Below are 14,905 nucleotides of genomic sequence, written 5' to 3'. Positions count from 1 at the left end.
ACACATATATTACAGAAATGGGGTAAAATCAATTTCTCCATTGAGCCCAGGAGAAGTAGCTCGTATCCAAGATGTCTCTATTTGTAGGGCACAGGCAAAAAGTTCAACAATTTTGAAATATCTAATCTCAATGTAAAATTGCAAAGTGTTTGGGGATCTCATCTACAGTACATAATATTATTAAAAGATTCTTTGAATCTGGACAACTCTCTCTAGGCAAGAGACAATGGCAAATACCAATATTGGATGGTCGTGGTCTTCGGGCCCACAGGTGGCACTGGACTACACAGACCTTTTCAAAGGTTTTAGTTGTTTTTTTCTTACCTTTGTTTGACAACTACTGGCCTAAAGCCTTGTATGTTCCACTGTTTGCTGAAATATATGCCGAAAAGCACCGCAACTACCTGGTCCCTGGTCTGTTTATTGTAGTCACCGCTACAAGGGTCATTGTCAGGGAGTTGAACACAGCTTGTTGCTGCATCCACAAATGCAAAATAAAACTCTACCATCAAACAACAAAAGCGATGTAAACAAGATCCTGAACCACTGCCGCCGCCTTATCTGGGCTCAAGCTCATTTAAGATGGACTGAAGCGAAGTGGAAAACTATCCTGCGGTCAGACAAATCAAAACTCTAAAGAAATGTTGGGAACCATGGACGCCGCATCCTCCGGAATAAAGAGGAGACCATAGTAAAGATAGTTTCATATTCACACATTCGACTACTCCCATGTAGTCGAGGCTATATCAACGTGCCGGAGAAAGGACCCCTTAGGGACCCCTTGGTGCAGTCCTCAGAACGATGGCATTTTATAATACATTTGATGGTGTATTATTTGAACTAGATATTTAATCATAATGAGTTAAATCATTTTTACAGATATTTTTAAGTTTCCTTTTGAAATAACTTTTTCCAAATTGCATCATGCAAATACCCTAATGATGGAAGAGCTTGCTCTTTTAAAAGACTTCCGCTCTGGGCTGAGAGAATGACCAATAGCTAATTGGCCGTTTCAGGCTATAATTTGTTGAAATCTGTAAATTCATAGGTTGCTGCTCGCCACACCCACATTAATTACAGGTGTCATATAAATAAGGACAAGTGCAGCTCGTTCGTGTCTGCAGCTTTATCCGATTTATCTGCGATGACATTTATGCTCATTTCGACCAGGTGTGACAGTTTCGTGAATCACACATAGAGATGATCTTAAGTCTCTTCCATCTCCCAAGATCTTGTCTGATAAGTTTTCATGAATGAGGGCCTTTGTCTTTGCCAAATTCTGCACATATTACAACATCATGGCTCTGTAGTAAGAGTCCAGGGGCTAAACTGGCCTGAATGCAGTCCAGACCTGTCACCCAATAAAAACATTTGGCGCATTTTGAAACGAAAAATACAACAAAGGAGATGCCGAACAGTTGAGTGGCTGAAATCCTATATCAAGCATGAATGGTAAAACATTTCACTTTAAAAAATACAGCAATTGGTCTTTGATATAGGCCCACATTCCACATGGACTAAATAAAGTCTGTAAAGGAAAATATAATGGTTTTACAGACATGGCTCACAGAAAAACAGTCTCAACCTTGAGATGTTTCTTAAATTATAAAATGCAGATTGTCACAAAATGGATATGGCCCTCAAAATCTAATATCGCACCGCGATAATTTTTATGGACAGAATTTCTAGGCGCAGCCAGGGGCCGGAGGGTGTCAGGTTTGGGGACCACACGATTTCGTCTCTGCTCTTTGCGGATGATTTTGTCGTGTTGGCCCCTTCAAACCAGGACCTTCAGCATGCACTGGGACAGTTTGCAGCCGAGTGTGAAGCGATGGGGATGAGAATCAGTACCTCCAAATCCGAGGCCATGGTCCTCAGTCAGAAAAGGGTGGCTTGCCCACTTCAGGTTGGTGGAGAGTGCCTGCCTCAAGTGGAGGAGTTTAAGTATCTAGGGGTCTTGTTCACGAGTGAGGGAAGGATGGAACGGGAGATTGACAGACAGATCGGTGCAGCTTCTGCAGTAATGCGGTCGATGTATCGGTCTGTCGTGGTGAAGAAAGAGCTTTCTCCGCAGGGTGGCTGGGCGATCCCTTAGAGATAGGATGAGAAGCTCGGTCACCCGGGAGGAGCTCAGAGTAGAAACGCTGCTCCTCCACATCGAGAGGGGTCAGCTGAGGTGGCTTGGGCATCTGTTCCGGATGCCTCCTGAACGCCTTCCTGGGAAGACCTAGGACACGCTGGAGGGACTATGTCTCCCGGCTGGCCTGGGAACACCTCGGTGTCCCCCGGGAAGAGCTGGAGGAAGTGTCTGGGCATCCCTGCTTAGACTGCTGCCCCCGCGACCCGGCCCCGGATAAGTGGAAGATGATGGATGGATGGATGGACAGATCAGGAGTAAGATTTCTTACCAGTATGCACTCTCTGATGTTTAGTGAGTGCAGATGAAGAAATAAAACACTTCCCACAGTCAGAACAGGAGTAAGGATTCTCCACTGTGTGCAGTCTTTTATGACAAGTAAGATGATATGATCTCACAAAACACTTCCCACAGTCAGAACAGGTGTAAGGCCTCTCCCCTGTGTGCAGTCTTTTATGTCTAGTAAGATCAAATGAGCTAAGGAAACCCTTCCCACAGTCAGAACAGGAGTAAGATGTGTTACGTGGGTGCACTTTGCGATGTTTAGTAAGTTTAAATGATGTCATAAAACATTTTTCACAGTCTGAACACAAGTAGGGCTTCTTTTCACAGATTATGAGACAAACAAAGGCCTGTCCTTATATTTTGTCACATATCAAATTTCCAATGTATTGACATCAAATGATTTATGTTCAGTATCAGTCTAAAACAACCTAAACTGAAGTTTCACCCCTGTTTACATTCCTTGATGCCATTTTACAGGATTATGGGTATTTTTGTAATTATGGTATTTTTATAAAACACATTAGTTATATTATGTATACAAGCAAATCAAATTATACATGTTCATCTTTAAATGATACTTCAACGTCGAACAGCAGTGCAAGTTGCATGAAAGAACCTGATGTGGCTTTGCTCATGTGTCAATAAATCCAAATGTATTGTAACTGTATATGTATATGAAACTGAAATATTTGCTAATTTCAAACATATACTTCAAGCATTCAGGAGTTTTATTTTAATTATTTCTGTTGTTAAATCCCTAACTCTAAGAAATGACAAACACAGCACATCACCTGATTTAGCAGGCATATTTTAGTATTCACTACAGTAACTAAGCCATTATTGTTCATTTTTTGTGCGTTCACTAAAAGGTGTAGATACGTTTTTTACTGATCCATACAAGACACAGATCTTGAAACACTTGCCCAGGGAGAAGCTTAAAATGTAATTAATAAAATAAAATCAAGACACTATGAATAAGGTTCCCCTTTCTAGTACAGACATGGACTGTTCGGGTGCCCCCTATTGATTTGGTATGCGCTTTTCTAAGCGCGGGAAAATAGTTGCGGCGATCACATGGTTAGGTACGAAGTGATTACGTTAAAGGACTTTGCTTCACATATTCGGTGAATGGATTGAGTGTGAGTTCATATACCAGTAAGTTAACTGTTTACTAAGAAGCTGGATGTTGTATGTAGTATGTTTGGAGTTACAGAAGACTATGACTCCGTTTGTAACTGCTTTGTTCACTACTGCTATACACGCTTGCGAATTATTAGGAATGTTACGGTAGTTGGTTAAGTCAATGTTCTCATATAGATACAACGTTATGTTGACTGGTGTAGCAACCAAGGGCATATGAGCCGGGGGGACACGGAGGGGACATGTCCCCCTCAATATTAGAAACGGGTTAAATTGTCCCCCGCAAGAATGTTATTTTTTGCGTATGACTTGTCAAGTCCCCATCGCAACCGAATCCATCATTCTAATTCATTCTTTCATGACGATCAGTGATACCGGCAGTGTGTGTAGGGCTGGCCAAGTAGATTACTAATACTGTAGCTACACGTTTTGTTTTCACAATAAGTACAACGTCTATAAACGTCAGAACATTTTCATAGTTCTAGAACGAGCGAACGTGATAAAATGGAAGCTTTCATCTTGCTAAAAACATGTTAAGACGCATTTAAATATGTTTATTTTCAGGTTTTGTCTTACAAACGTTACAGTAGCTTGCTTGCTTGCTAGATTAAACTGAGTACTGTACTGTAGTTCATGGCTGTGTGAAAAAGTAGTGAATTATTTGAAAGGAAGGACGCCTGTTAAAATGATTTGCACAATCTCTCTTTTAGTCTTCACTATAGGGTCTGCAAGTAGCTAGCTACGTTATGGAACTGCGGTCAACCTAGCCGACTCAAGAAAATACTCGGTCAAACTAGCCGCTCGGAGAAATTGTGTGCGCGGGTATACCGTAGTATAGACACGTCGCAGCGTGTCTTGCTCTGTCGGTAAAACATTTTTGTATTTAAAGATGCATTAATGCAGTAAACATTTCTGAAGATACGATGTAGTAAGAACTTGTTTTAGTTTTTATACATCTAAACCGGACCTCTTTTGTGTAGAAATAATAATTTCCTATTGTGGATTCTATTGCATTACATTTATTTGACGCTAAACCACAAAGTATGAATCAATAATTTAAACTAATTTGTGTTAAATCAGATGTCCTGTATGTACACAACAAATACAGAGACACATCAATGTACTTTGGAGTAATTAACATTTACATTTCTAATGAATCTCTGTAGAGGTGTTTATAGTAACACTTATATGGAGTTAGATGTGTCTCAGTATTCGTGTATATATATAGAAAATCCGTGCGTATATTCATCACAACTCATAAATAAAAATAGGATTTGTAAGTTTGAAGAAAAAAAATCATAAAACACAAATCTATTTAACATTTACATGTGTTGACTTCTTTAAAAAAATCTTACGTTTTTTTACGGATCAGAATTTTATATTTAAAGATTTTTGAGACACATTATCCTTTGGTCGACAAGATATCGTGTGCGTGGTTTCAGTCAGAGGGCTCGCTTGTTGGGACTTATGGAATATCCGGACTGGAGCCTGGTACATTGGAGTCTATATGTAACTAGGACACGTTTTTCCTGAGTATAACGTTTATTTATGTAACAATATTTGACTGCATCATCAATGGGTACTACAACGCCGAGCATTCAGGCAACTAATTTAAGCACAGTTAAAGGTGGCAATCCTTATCTAATCTGACAGCGTGATATGTTGTTGACTTGCACAGCTGCATTTGGTTCATTCAGTATGAGTCTTGCACATCTAGCTAGTGTTAGTGGTTATACAATTGTGCTCATAAGTTTGCATACCCTGGCAGAAATTGTGCAATCTTGGCATTGATTTTGAAAATATGACTGATAATGCAAAGAGTGGTCTTTTATTTAAGGATAGTGATCATATGAAGCCATTTATTATCAAATAGTTGTTTGGCTCATTTTTAAATCATAATGATAACAGAAATCACCCAAATGGCCCTGAGCAAAAGACATACCCTTGAATGTTTGGCCATGATACATAGGTTAAAATGGCAATTAAAGGGTAATTTCCCACTCTTGTGGGTTTTTTAATTTCAATTAAAAATCAATGATGCCGTCATTTGTTGAAAATATTGTTATACAAATAAACGTTATACTCACATTTCACAAAAAACGTGTCCTAGCTACCTATAGACTTCAATCTACCAGGCTCCAGTCCGGATATTCCATAAGTCCCACCAAGCGAGCCCTCTGAAACCATGCACAGGAGAACTTGTTGACCAAAGGAAAATGTCTCGAAAAATGTGTAAATATAAAATTGTGTTTTCCGTAATTAAAATTAAGTGTAAATGTGAGTCAACAATTGTAAATGTTAAGCAACAGTTTTATTTTTTTGATATGTGTTTTATTTGTGAAATATGTTTTTACATTTTCACAAATTGTATTTATATTTGTGAAAGTTTATATATTTACAGATGTTTTTATTTACAAAATATTTTTTTACATTTACAAATCCTATTTTTATTTGTGAGTTGTGATGAATATACACACGGATTGTCTATACATATTTACGAATATTGAGACACAACTAACTCCATACACTTAGAATAAAGCTACATGGCAGGCACAATTCCTATAATTTTTTATGAATCTACTTGATTTCTGTTAAGGAAGGGCTCCTTTATTCATACACAAAATGAAGAGAATTTCCACAGTATTGTGAGAATTGAGTTGCTATGGTAAAATTGCTCTATATGTGGTGTACACAGAGGGAACCTACCTTAAGTCAAACCAAGTAGAATCATTAACTAATTATGGGATTTGACCGTTTACTGTAGCTTTAAATATAGCAGCATTCAAACCTCCATAGGGACATCTTATAACTTTCAATGTAAATGTATCCAAAAAGCTTCTATAAAATTGCTCTATGTGGTGGACACATTGGGGGTACCTACCATAACTTAAATCAAGTAGAAACATTAACTAATTATGGGAATTGAGCCTTTAATGTAGCTTTAAGTGTTGCAGCATTCAATTTGCCATTGAGATGAATCATATATTTCAATGTGAATTTCTCCAAAATGCTACAGTACAATTTCTCTATATGTAGTGTACACAGGGGGGACATACCTTAACTAATTTCATGTAGAAATGTTAACTGATTATGGGAATTGAGTGTTTACTGTAGCTTTAAGTCTAGCTGCATTCAAGTCGCCATGCGGTAGAGATGCAGAATACCTTACATTTTCTCAAAAATGCTACAGTAAGAATTCCTCAAATGTGGTGTAAATATAAAGGAGACCTTCCTTAACAGAAATTGTGTGTATTCATTAAGTAATATAGGAATTGTGCCTTTAATGTAGCTTTAAGTGTGACAGCATCCAGATCTCCATGAAGATGCACTATACATTTCTTATATTTGCTACAGCAAAAATTATTTATGTGGTGTACTTATAAAGGAGACATTCCATAAAATAATTTAAGTGGATTCATTAACTAATTATAGGAATGTATCCTGTTATTTAGCTTTAAGTGTTGCAGCATTAACATCTTTATATAGATTAATTATATATTTAAATTTTAACTTCTTCGAGGCCAGCCGATAGTCCTTCTCCATGGCCTATCGAAGAGATTCTGGCAAACCATCCGGCTCCTCAGGAGAGGGAAACAGTGCCCTACCAACGCTGTTTACAGTAGAGGTGGGCAGCTGTTGACCTCAACTGGGGATGTCGTCGGGCGGTGGAAGGAGTACTTTGAGGATCTCCTCAATCCCGCCGTCACGTCTTAGGAAGCAGAGGATGAGGGCTCAGAGGTGGACTCGTCCATCACCCGGGCTGAAGACACAGAGGTGGTCAAGAAACTCCTCGGTGGCAAGGCACCGGGGGTGGATGAGATCCGCCCTGAGTACCTCAAGTCTCTGGATGTTGTGGGGCTGTCTTGGCTGACACGCCTGTGCAACATCGCGTGGCAGTCGGGGAGAGTGCCTCTGGGATGGCAGACTGGGGTGGTGGTCCCTCTTTTTAAGAAGGGGGACCGGAGGGTGTGTTCCAACTATAGGGGGATCACACTTCTCAGCCTCCCCGGGAAAGTCTATGCCAGGGTTCTGGAGAGGAGAATACGGCCGATAGTAGAACCTCGGATTCAGGAGGAACAGTGTGGTTTTCGTCCGGGCCGTGGAACACTGGACCAGCTCTATACTCTCTACAGGGTGGTGGAGGGTTCATGGGAGTTTGCCCAACCAATCCACATGTGTTTTGTGGATTTGGAGAAGGCATTTGACTGTGTCCCTCGCGGCATCCTGTGGAGAGTGCTTCGGGAATATGGGGTCCTGGGTCCTTTGCTAAGGGCTGTCAGGTCCCTGTACGACCGAAGCAGGAGCTTGGTCCGCATTGCCGGCAGTAAGTCAGACTTGTTCTCAATGCATGTTGGACTCCGGCAGGGCTGCCCTTTGTCACCGGTTCTGTTTGTAATTTTTATGGACAGAATTTCTAGGCGCAGCCAGGGGCCGGAGGGTGTCAGGTTTGGGGACCACACGATTTCGTCTCTGCTCTTTGCGGATGATGTTGTCGTGTTGGCCTCTTCAAACCAGGACCTTCAACACGCAATTGGACGGTTTGCAGCCGAGTGTGAAGCGGTGGGGATGAAAATCAGTACCTCCAAATCCGAGGCCATGGTCCTCAGTCGGAAAAGGGTGGCTTGCCCACTTCAGGTTGGTGGAGAGTTCTTGCCTCAAGTGGAGGAGTTTAAGTATCTAGGGGTCCTGTTCACGAGTGAGGGAAGGATGGAACGGGAGATTGACAGACGGATCGGTGCAGCTTCTGCAGTAATGCGGTCGATGTATCAGTCTGTCGTGGTGAAGAAAGAGCTGAGCCGCAAGGCGACGCTCTCGATTTACCGGTCAATCTGCGTTCCTACTCTCACCTATGGTCATGAGCTTTGGGTCATGACCGAAAGGACAAGATCCCGGATACAGGCGGCCGAAATGAGCTTTCTCTGCAGGGTGGCTGGGCGATCCCTTAGAGATAGGGTGAGAAGCTCGGTCACCCGGGAGGAGCTCAGAGTAGAGCCGCTGCTCCTCCACATCGAGAGGGGTCAGCTGAGGTGGCTTGGGCATCTTTTTCGGATGCCTCCGTAACGCCTTCCTGGGAAGGTGTTCCGGTCCCGTCCCACCGGGAGGAGACCCCGGGGAAGACCTAGGACACGCTGGAGGGACTATGTCTCCCGGCTGGCCTGGGAACGCCTCGGTGTCCCCCCGGAAGAGCTGGAGGAAGTGTCTGGAGAGAGGGAAGTCTGGGCCTCCCTGCTTAGACTGCTGCCCCCGCGACCCGGCCCCGGATAAGCGGAAGATGATGATGATGAATATTAACTTCTCCAAAGTCGTGTGTGTGTGTGTGTGTGTATATATGAGAAGATCTGACAGAACACAAGTAATGTGAAATGAATGACTAATAGTTACATGTTAGTCTGGTTTAGCATCAAATAAAAGTAATGTACAGTGGGGAGAACAAATATTTGATACAATGCTGATTTTTAAATAATTAATTTGCATTTTATTTCATGACAAGTATTTGATCACCTACTCTCACAGACCTGTTAGTTTTTCTTTAAGAAGCCCTCCTGTTCTCCACTCATTACCTGTATTATGTGTACCTGTTTGAACTCGTTACCTGTATAAAAGACACCTGTCCACACACTCAATCAACCTCTCCACAATGGCCAAGACCAGAGAGCTGTGTAAGGACATCAGGGATAAGATTGTAGACCTGCACAAGGCTGGGATTGGCTACAGGACAATAGGCAAGCAGCTTGTTGAGAAGACAACAACTGTTGGTGCAATTATTAGAAAATGGAAGAAGTTCAAGATGACTGTCAATCTCCCTCGGTCTGGGGCTCCATGCTGGATCTCACCTCGTGGGGCATCAATGATCATGAGGAAGGTGAGGGATCAGCCCAGAACTACATGGCAGGTACCACAGTCTCAGAGAAAACCATTAGTAACACACTACGCCGTCATGGATTAAAATTGTGCAGCACACGCAAGTTCCCCCTGCTCAAGCCAGCGCATGTCCATGCCCGTCTGAAGTTTTCCAATGACCATCTGGATGATCCAGAGGAGGGATGGGAGAAGGTCATGTGCTCTGATGAGACAAAAATAGAGCTTTTTGGTCTAAATTCCACTCGCCGTGTTTGGAGGAAGAAGAAGGATGAGTACAACCCCAAGAACACCATCCCAACCATGAAGCATGGAGCTGGAACCATCAGTATTTGGGGATGCTTTTCTGCAAAGGGAACAGGATGACTGCACCGTATTGAGGGGAGGATGGATGGGGCCATGTATCGTGAAATCTTGGCCAACAACCTCCTTCCCTCAGTAAGAGCATTGAAGATGGGTTGTGGCTGGGTCTTCCAGCATGACAACGACCTGAAACACACAGCCAGGGCAACTAAGGAGTGGCTCCGTAAGAAGCATCTCAAAGTCCTGGAGTGGCCTAGCCAGTCTCCAGACCTGAACCCAATAGAAAATCTTTGGATGGAGCTGAAAGTCCATATTGCCCAGCGACAGCCCCTGGAGAAGGTCTGTACGGAGGACTGGGCCAAAATCTCTGCTGCAGTGTGTGCAAACCTGGTCAAGAACTACAGGAAACGTATGAGCTCTGTAATTGCAAACAAATGTTTCTGGACCAAATATTAAGTTCTGCTTTTCTGATGTATTAAATACTAATGTCATGCAATACAATGCAAATGAATTACTTAATCATACAATGTGGTTTTCTGGATTTTTGTTCTACATGCTTTGTAAGTGGGAAAACCTGCAAAATCGGCAGCGTATCAAATACATCTACTATCTGGTTAGTCTATCAGGCTATTAGAGAAATTGTGGCAAATGGGTGCTGCGCTCGCAGAGGGAGAGGAGTAGGAAGAGAGGTCGATTTAAAATAATTATTAAGTGTCTAGAAAATTGATTTTAACACATGGATGTGTTGTCAAATTTAAGATGACGTGCACTTTAAAACAAAGTTAACTTGTCATTTTTATTTGTTGAAATTTGTGATTTATTTTTTTAGTATTTTCAGTGATCTACAACAGCATTCTAGAATTCAGTTGGGGTCTAAAGGGTTAAATGGTAATTCATGTCGAAGTATTTCTTTTGAAAAAAAATGTAATTGCATGAATCGTTTAACTAGTAGTGTGCGGAATAAACAGAATAAACTAAGTATGTAAGAGAGAAATGCAGTATGTACTCCTAAAGTTCTAAACAGAGCTCAATTATTCTGTTCACTGCAGACATGTTCAGCATATACTATACCTGGATACCCTAATATCTAATGCAGTAACTGATCTACTGTTCTGATTTATTTGTCACAGGAGAGGGCGCTTTCCAAGTTGTTATTCTGAACACCCAGAGAGCTACTGCAGGAAAATCCCAAAGAGATGAAGTCTCACTGCTGCCCATATTGTGAGAAAATGTTTACAGTTCAATCAAAACTTAAAACGCACATAATAACGCACACAGGAGAGAAGCCTTACTGCTGTTCTGACTGTGGGAGTAGTTTTGCTCAAAAGCAAAACTTAAAGCGACATCAAAGAATACACACCGGAGAGAAGCTTTACTGCTGCACTGAGTGTGGGAAAATGTTGTGTGATCTACAAACCTTAATTCAACACAAGAGAACACACACAGGAGAGAAGCCTTTTTGCTGCTCTGAGTGTGGGAAAACATTTTCTCAACATCAGGGTTTAAATCAACACAAGAGAAAGCACACAGGAGAGAAACCGTACTGCTGCCTTGACTGTGGGAGTAGTTTTGCTCAACCACAAACCTTAAAGCGACACCAGAAATTACACACAGGAGAGAAGCTTTACTACTGCTCTGACTGTGGGAGTAGTTTTACTCAACTGCAAAACTTAAAGCGACATGAGAAAATACACACAGGAGAGAAACCTTACTGCTGCTCTGAGTGTGGGAAAATGTTTTCTGCACTTCTGGACTTAAAGCAACATAACAGAACACACACAGGAGAAAAGCCTTACTGCTGCTCTGAGTGTGCGAAAACCTTTTCTCAACTTCATGCCTTAAAAGAACACAAGAGAACACATACAGGTGAGAAGCCTTATAGCTGTTCTGAGTGTGGAAAGGCCTTTTCTAATCTTAGTAATTTTAAATTTCACCAGAAAATACACACAGGAGAGAAGCCATTCTCTTGCTTTGATTGCAGGAAAACCTTTTATCGACTGTCATACTTAGAGCGACACAGAAGAACACACACAGGAGAGAAGCCATATAGCTGCTCTGAGTGCGGAAAGTGTTATGCTAGTCTTAGTGGTTTTCAGTATCACCAGAAAATACACACAGGACAGAAACCATCTCAGCATCTGTGATTAAAATCAGTTAGACTTTTTTTGATGGTCAAAAATCAGACTTGCAATTACATGTACCATTAATGCCCCATTTCCACTGATGCTTTATCCTGATGTCCAGACTTTTTTCTGTTTCCACTGACACGGGCCAGTTGGCCACTAGGCCATGGCCGAGTAACCCGACTCTCACTTGGTGACTTTAGGATTTAGGGCGGAGTTTGCGAATTGACGCGTGACGTGGTGTGAAAACGCGACATGTTGTTCTATTGGAATGGCGATGTTCATCATTTGCTTCAGGCAAAATGATGAACATCGTAATGGTTTTCATCCGATTTAACAAACAGATCTTTCACAAAATAAAGAAAATGAAGCAGCACTACAGGGAAACAAAGACTCAGAACGGAAAGAGTTGTAGCGACCCAATGTGGTACGATACCACTGACTCATTAGAAAAACGGAGCGCTGATACTGAGACGTAGCCTGCAGCGCATAGAACAACTTAAAAGTACCTCAGAATCCTCCCAAATCCTTCTATTAAAGTTAGATAGTTTTAACAAAATTAAATAATGAATACAAAACTAAATAATGAGTAGATAGTTTTTCCAAATAAATAATGAATACACTGGCTTACATAGGTGGGGACGGAACCGGTCGCAGGATTTTGATGAATAAATTAGTTAGTTCAAACGCCGTATTGTAAACAAACTGCGCATGGCGTTATTGTTTATTTTATTTTACTACCAGAGAAATATCGCCTTTTATTTTTCGTTACTGGAAAACTAAATCGCATTGTTTACTCCTCCCTCTCCATCTGAGCCCCTCTCTAAGTCTTTGGTACTAAATGTGTAGTGGAAACAGGAAAGTCTGGAGCCAACATTAGCATAAATCACCGGTGTAGGCCTAGTGCCACACCAGTGGAAACGCGGCATTAATCATCTGATTTACTTCACAAAAGGCACATGTCTGTAGGAGGGTGCTCAAATGCGTTTTGTGCTCCAAATGTATTTTTGTATGTGGTCTGTTGAATAGAAGTTTAAACGTAGCTTGATTATATTACGTAGCTTGATTACATTAGTGTTTCTGTTTTACTGTGTTAGCAATGACTAAAATCTTCTTCTAGGTGGTTGTATTTTCTTTTAATTATTGTCTTTTTGTGAAGAATGTTCATGCTATGGTATTGCTGTACATGTATTTAATACACTTCAGCTGATTTAATGAGATTTGTCTGCCGTAAAAAAAAACATTTTAATGTTAACTGGAAATGAAACATCCATCAGGATTGTTTTTTTTCGAACAAACTCACAAGACAATTGTATTTTCTAAAGGTAGCAGAAGCATTTTATGGACCAGAATAAAAAAATATTAACCTGACTTTAGATGTCCCAGGATGGTCTGTCTAGCGCCTTATTTGTCTCTGTGGAAACGGAGGAATAGATACATCACAGAATATAAAGGGTGAAATACACATGATGCTCATCCTGCTGCCTCACTCCCCGACAAGCTCAACAACCTCTATGTGCGGTTTGAGGCGACCAACACAAATCCTTCAGTGAGGCTTACTGGGGACCAGGACGACTACACTCTGTTCTTAACCACGACTGTTGTGTGGAGTATTTATTTATTTATTTTTTAAAGTGAATAATATTGTAATTCAACTTGGTGTTTTTGTTTACAATCACAAAATGACTAAATGGGACCAAGCAATTTCCAATGGACCACAAGCTGGTGCTATTGAGATGGCCAAATTTGCAAGCTCACATTGCTCACTCCATGTGAGAAAAAGTCTGAAAAGAGGTATGTAAGGTAATCTCACAAATAGCATTTTTGCCATTGGGAGCCATAAAGTTCACCATGATGGACATTTAGAAAAAATCATCCATGCCACATTTGGTGCTACTGGGTTCATAGGTGTATTGCTGTAAAGATGTTAGGTACTGTTGGCTGAAACCCATTCAATGCTAGTTGAATCTATAATTATTAGGTGTTTTCTGGTAGGAGGAACCCTATTTTTAATGTCAATATTATTATTATTATTATTATTTTCCTTGAAACTGCTGAATAATTCAAAAAGTCCCTGTTAGAAAATGCTGTAACTTTGCACACAATACAGACCATGAGTACCTACCACACAGACACCCACCCGATTCTTCCACCAGGGCAGCTACAGTACACAAATCAATTAGCTAATTTCAAAATGATGGCATTTCCACCTTGTTTGACCAATAGAGCTGCATCTTTGTGTACATGCCTCATTTCTCAAGAGGAACCAAAGAGCCTCAAGAACCCATAAAATCCGCCATCTTGGATTTTTCTGTAAAGTGAATTTTAAGTAAGAGGAATTCACATGCCCTTTAGCATACAGGTGTCTTATACGTGCCTCCTTAGATTGATTTCGGGAGTTAGAGATATCTTGCAAGGTGGTGGATAAACTGGCTTATTAATGTACAATATATAAATGCAAAATATTAATTTCTGCATTGGTTTATGGAACAATATGTGTACACTTCATATTCATTGTGCCGTCCACCCCCATATAACCCCACCCCCATAAAACCCCACCCCCATATAACACCATCCCCATATAACTCTGTGTGCATTTGATTGCTTATATCTCAAAGGACGGGGAAACGGCAGCTAGAAATCGGACCATTTTCAACACAAGCTAATGCTAATAATTGCCTCCAAAACTCTTCTCCTGAACTATACATCAGATTTACTCGACAGTAAATTTCCAGACTCTATACTTCTGAACAGGGCTTATAATGAAACTAGTTGCTATGTCAAAAGTCAACTGAACTATGACTTCACAGTAGCCCTTTATGCTAACTCTAATGACCACTATGAAAATGACCTTAAAATCAACCGGTAATCCGATTGATCTGTTGGTGTACAGCTGTCTCATATGTGCCTCCCTATAGGGTTGTCGGGAATGAGAGATATATTACAAGATGGCGGACAAAATGGCTGACCAGTGTAAAATGTATGAATGCATAAACTTCATTTGTGAGTAACATTAAAGCAAAATGATAATACAGACGAGGTACATCATTCAAACAGA

The 14,905-nt window shown here is 41.0% G+C and overlaps 1 protein-coding gene across 2 annotated transcripts; it reads left to right on the top strand.

Moving 5' to 3' along the window:
* The first annotated feature begins 3,493 nt into the window (after positions 1-3,493).
* On the top strand, positions 3,494-13,190 carry LOC105005970 (gastrula zinc finger protein XlCGF17.1-like). 2 transcript variants are annotated; one of them, XM_010864255.3, is made up of 2 exons: positions 3,494-3,577; positions 10,855-13,190. In XM_010864255.3, exon 2 carries the CDS (start codon positions 10,921-10,923, stop codon positions 11,866-11,868), a length of 948 nt encoding a protein of 315 aa, XP_010862557.2. In that variant the 5' UTR covers positions 3,494-3,577; positions 10,855-10,920; the 3' UTR covers positions 11,869-13,190. The 2 variants fall into 2 exon arrangements, with proteins under 2 accessions (XP_010862557.2, XP_019901964.2); XM_020046405.2 differs by lacking the exon at positions 3,494-3,577 and adding an exon at positions 10,575-10,612.
* Positions 13,191-14,905: the final 1,715 nt, after the last annotated feature.

This window comes from Esox lucius, chromosome 5 (assembly GCF_011004845.1).
Source record: "Esox lucius isolate fEsoLuc1 chromosome 5, fEsoLuc1.pri, whole genome shotgun sequence".
In the NCBI taxonomy this organism is placed as follows: Eukaryota; Metazoa; Chordata; class Actinopteri; order Esociformes; family Esocidae; genus Esox; species Esox lucius.
Note: the sequence above shows the minus strand (reverse complement) of the source record. Positions and strands in the feature narration are given on the sequence as shown.

Excerpts from the sequence above, each read along its gene's own strand:
- LOC105005970 (XM_010864255.3), top strand. The coding sequence starts at position 10,921 with ATGAAGTCTCACTGCTGCCCATATTGTGAGAAAATGTTTACAGTTCAA.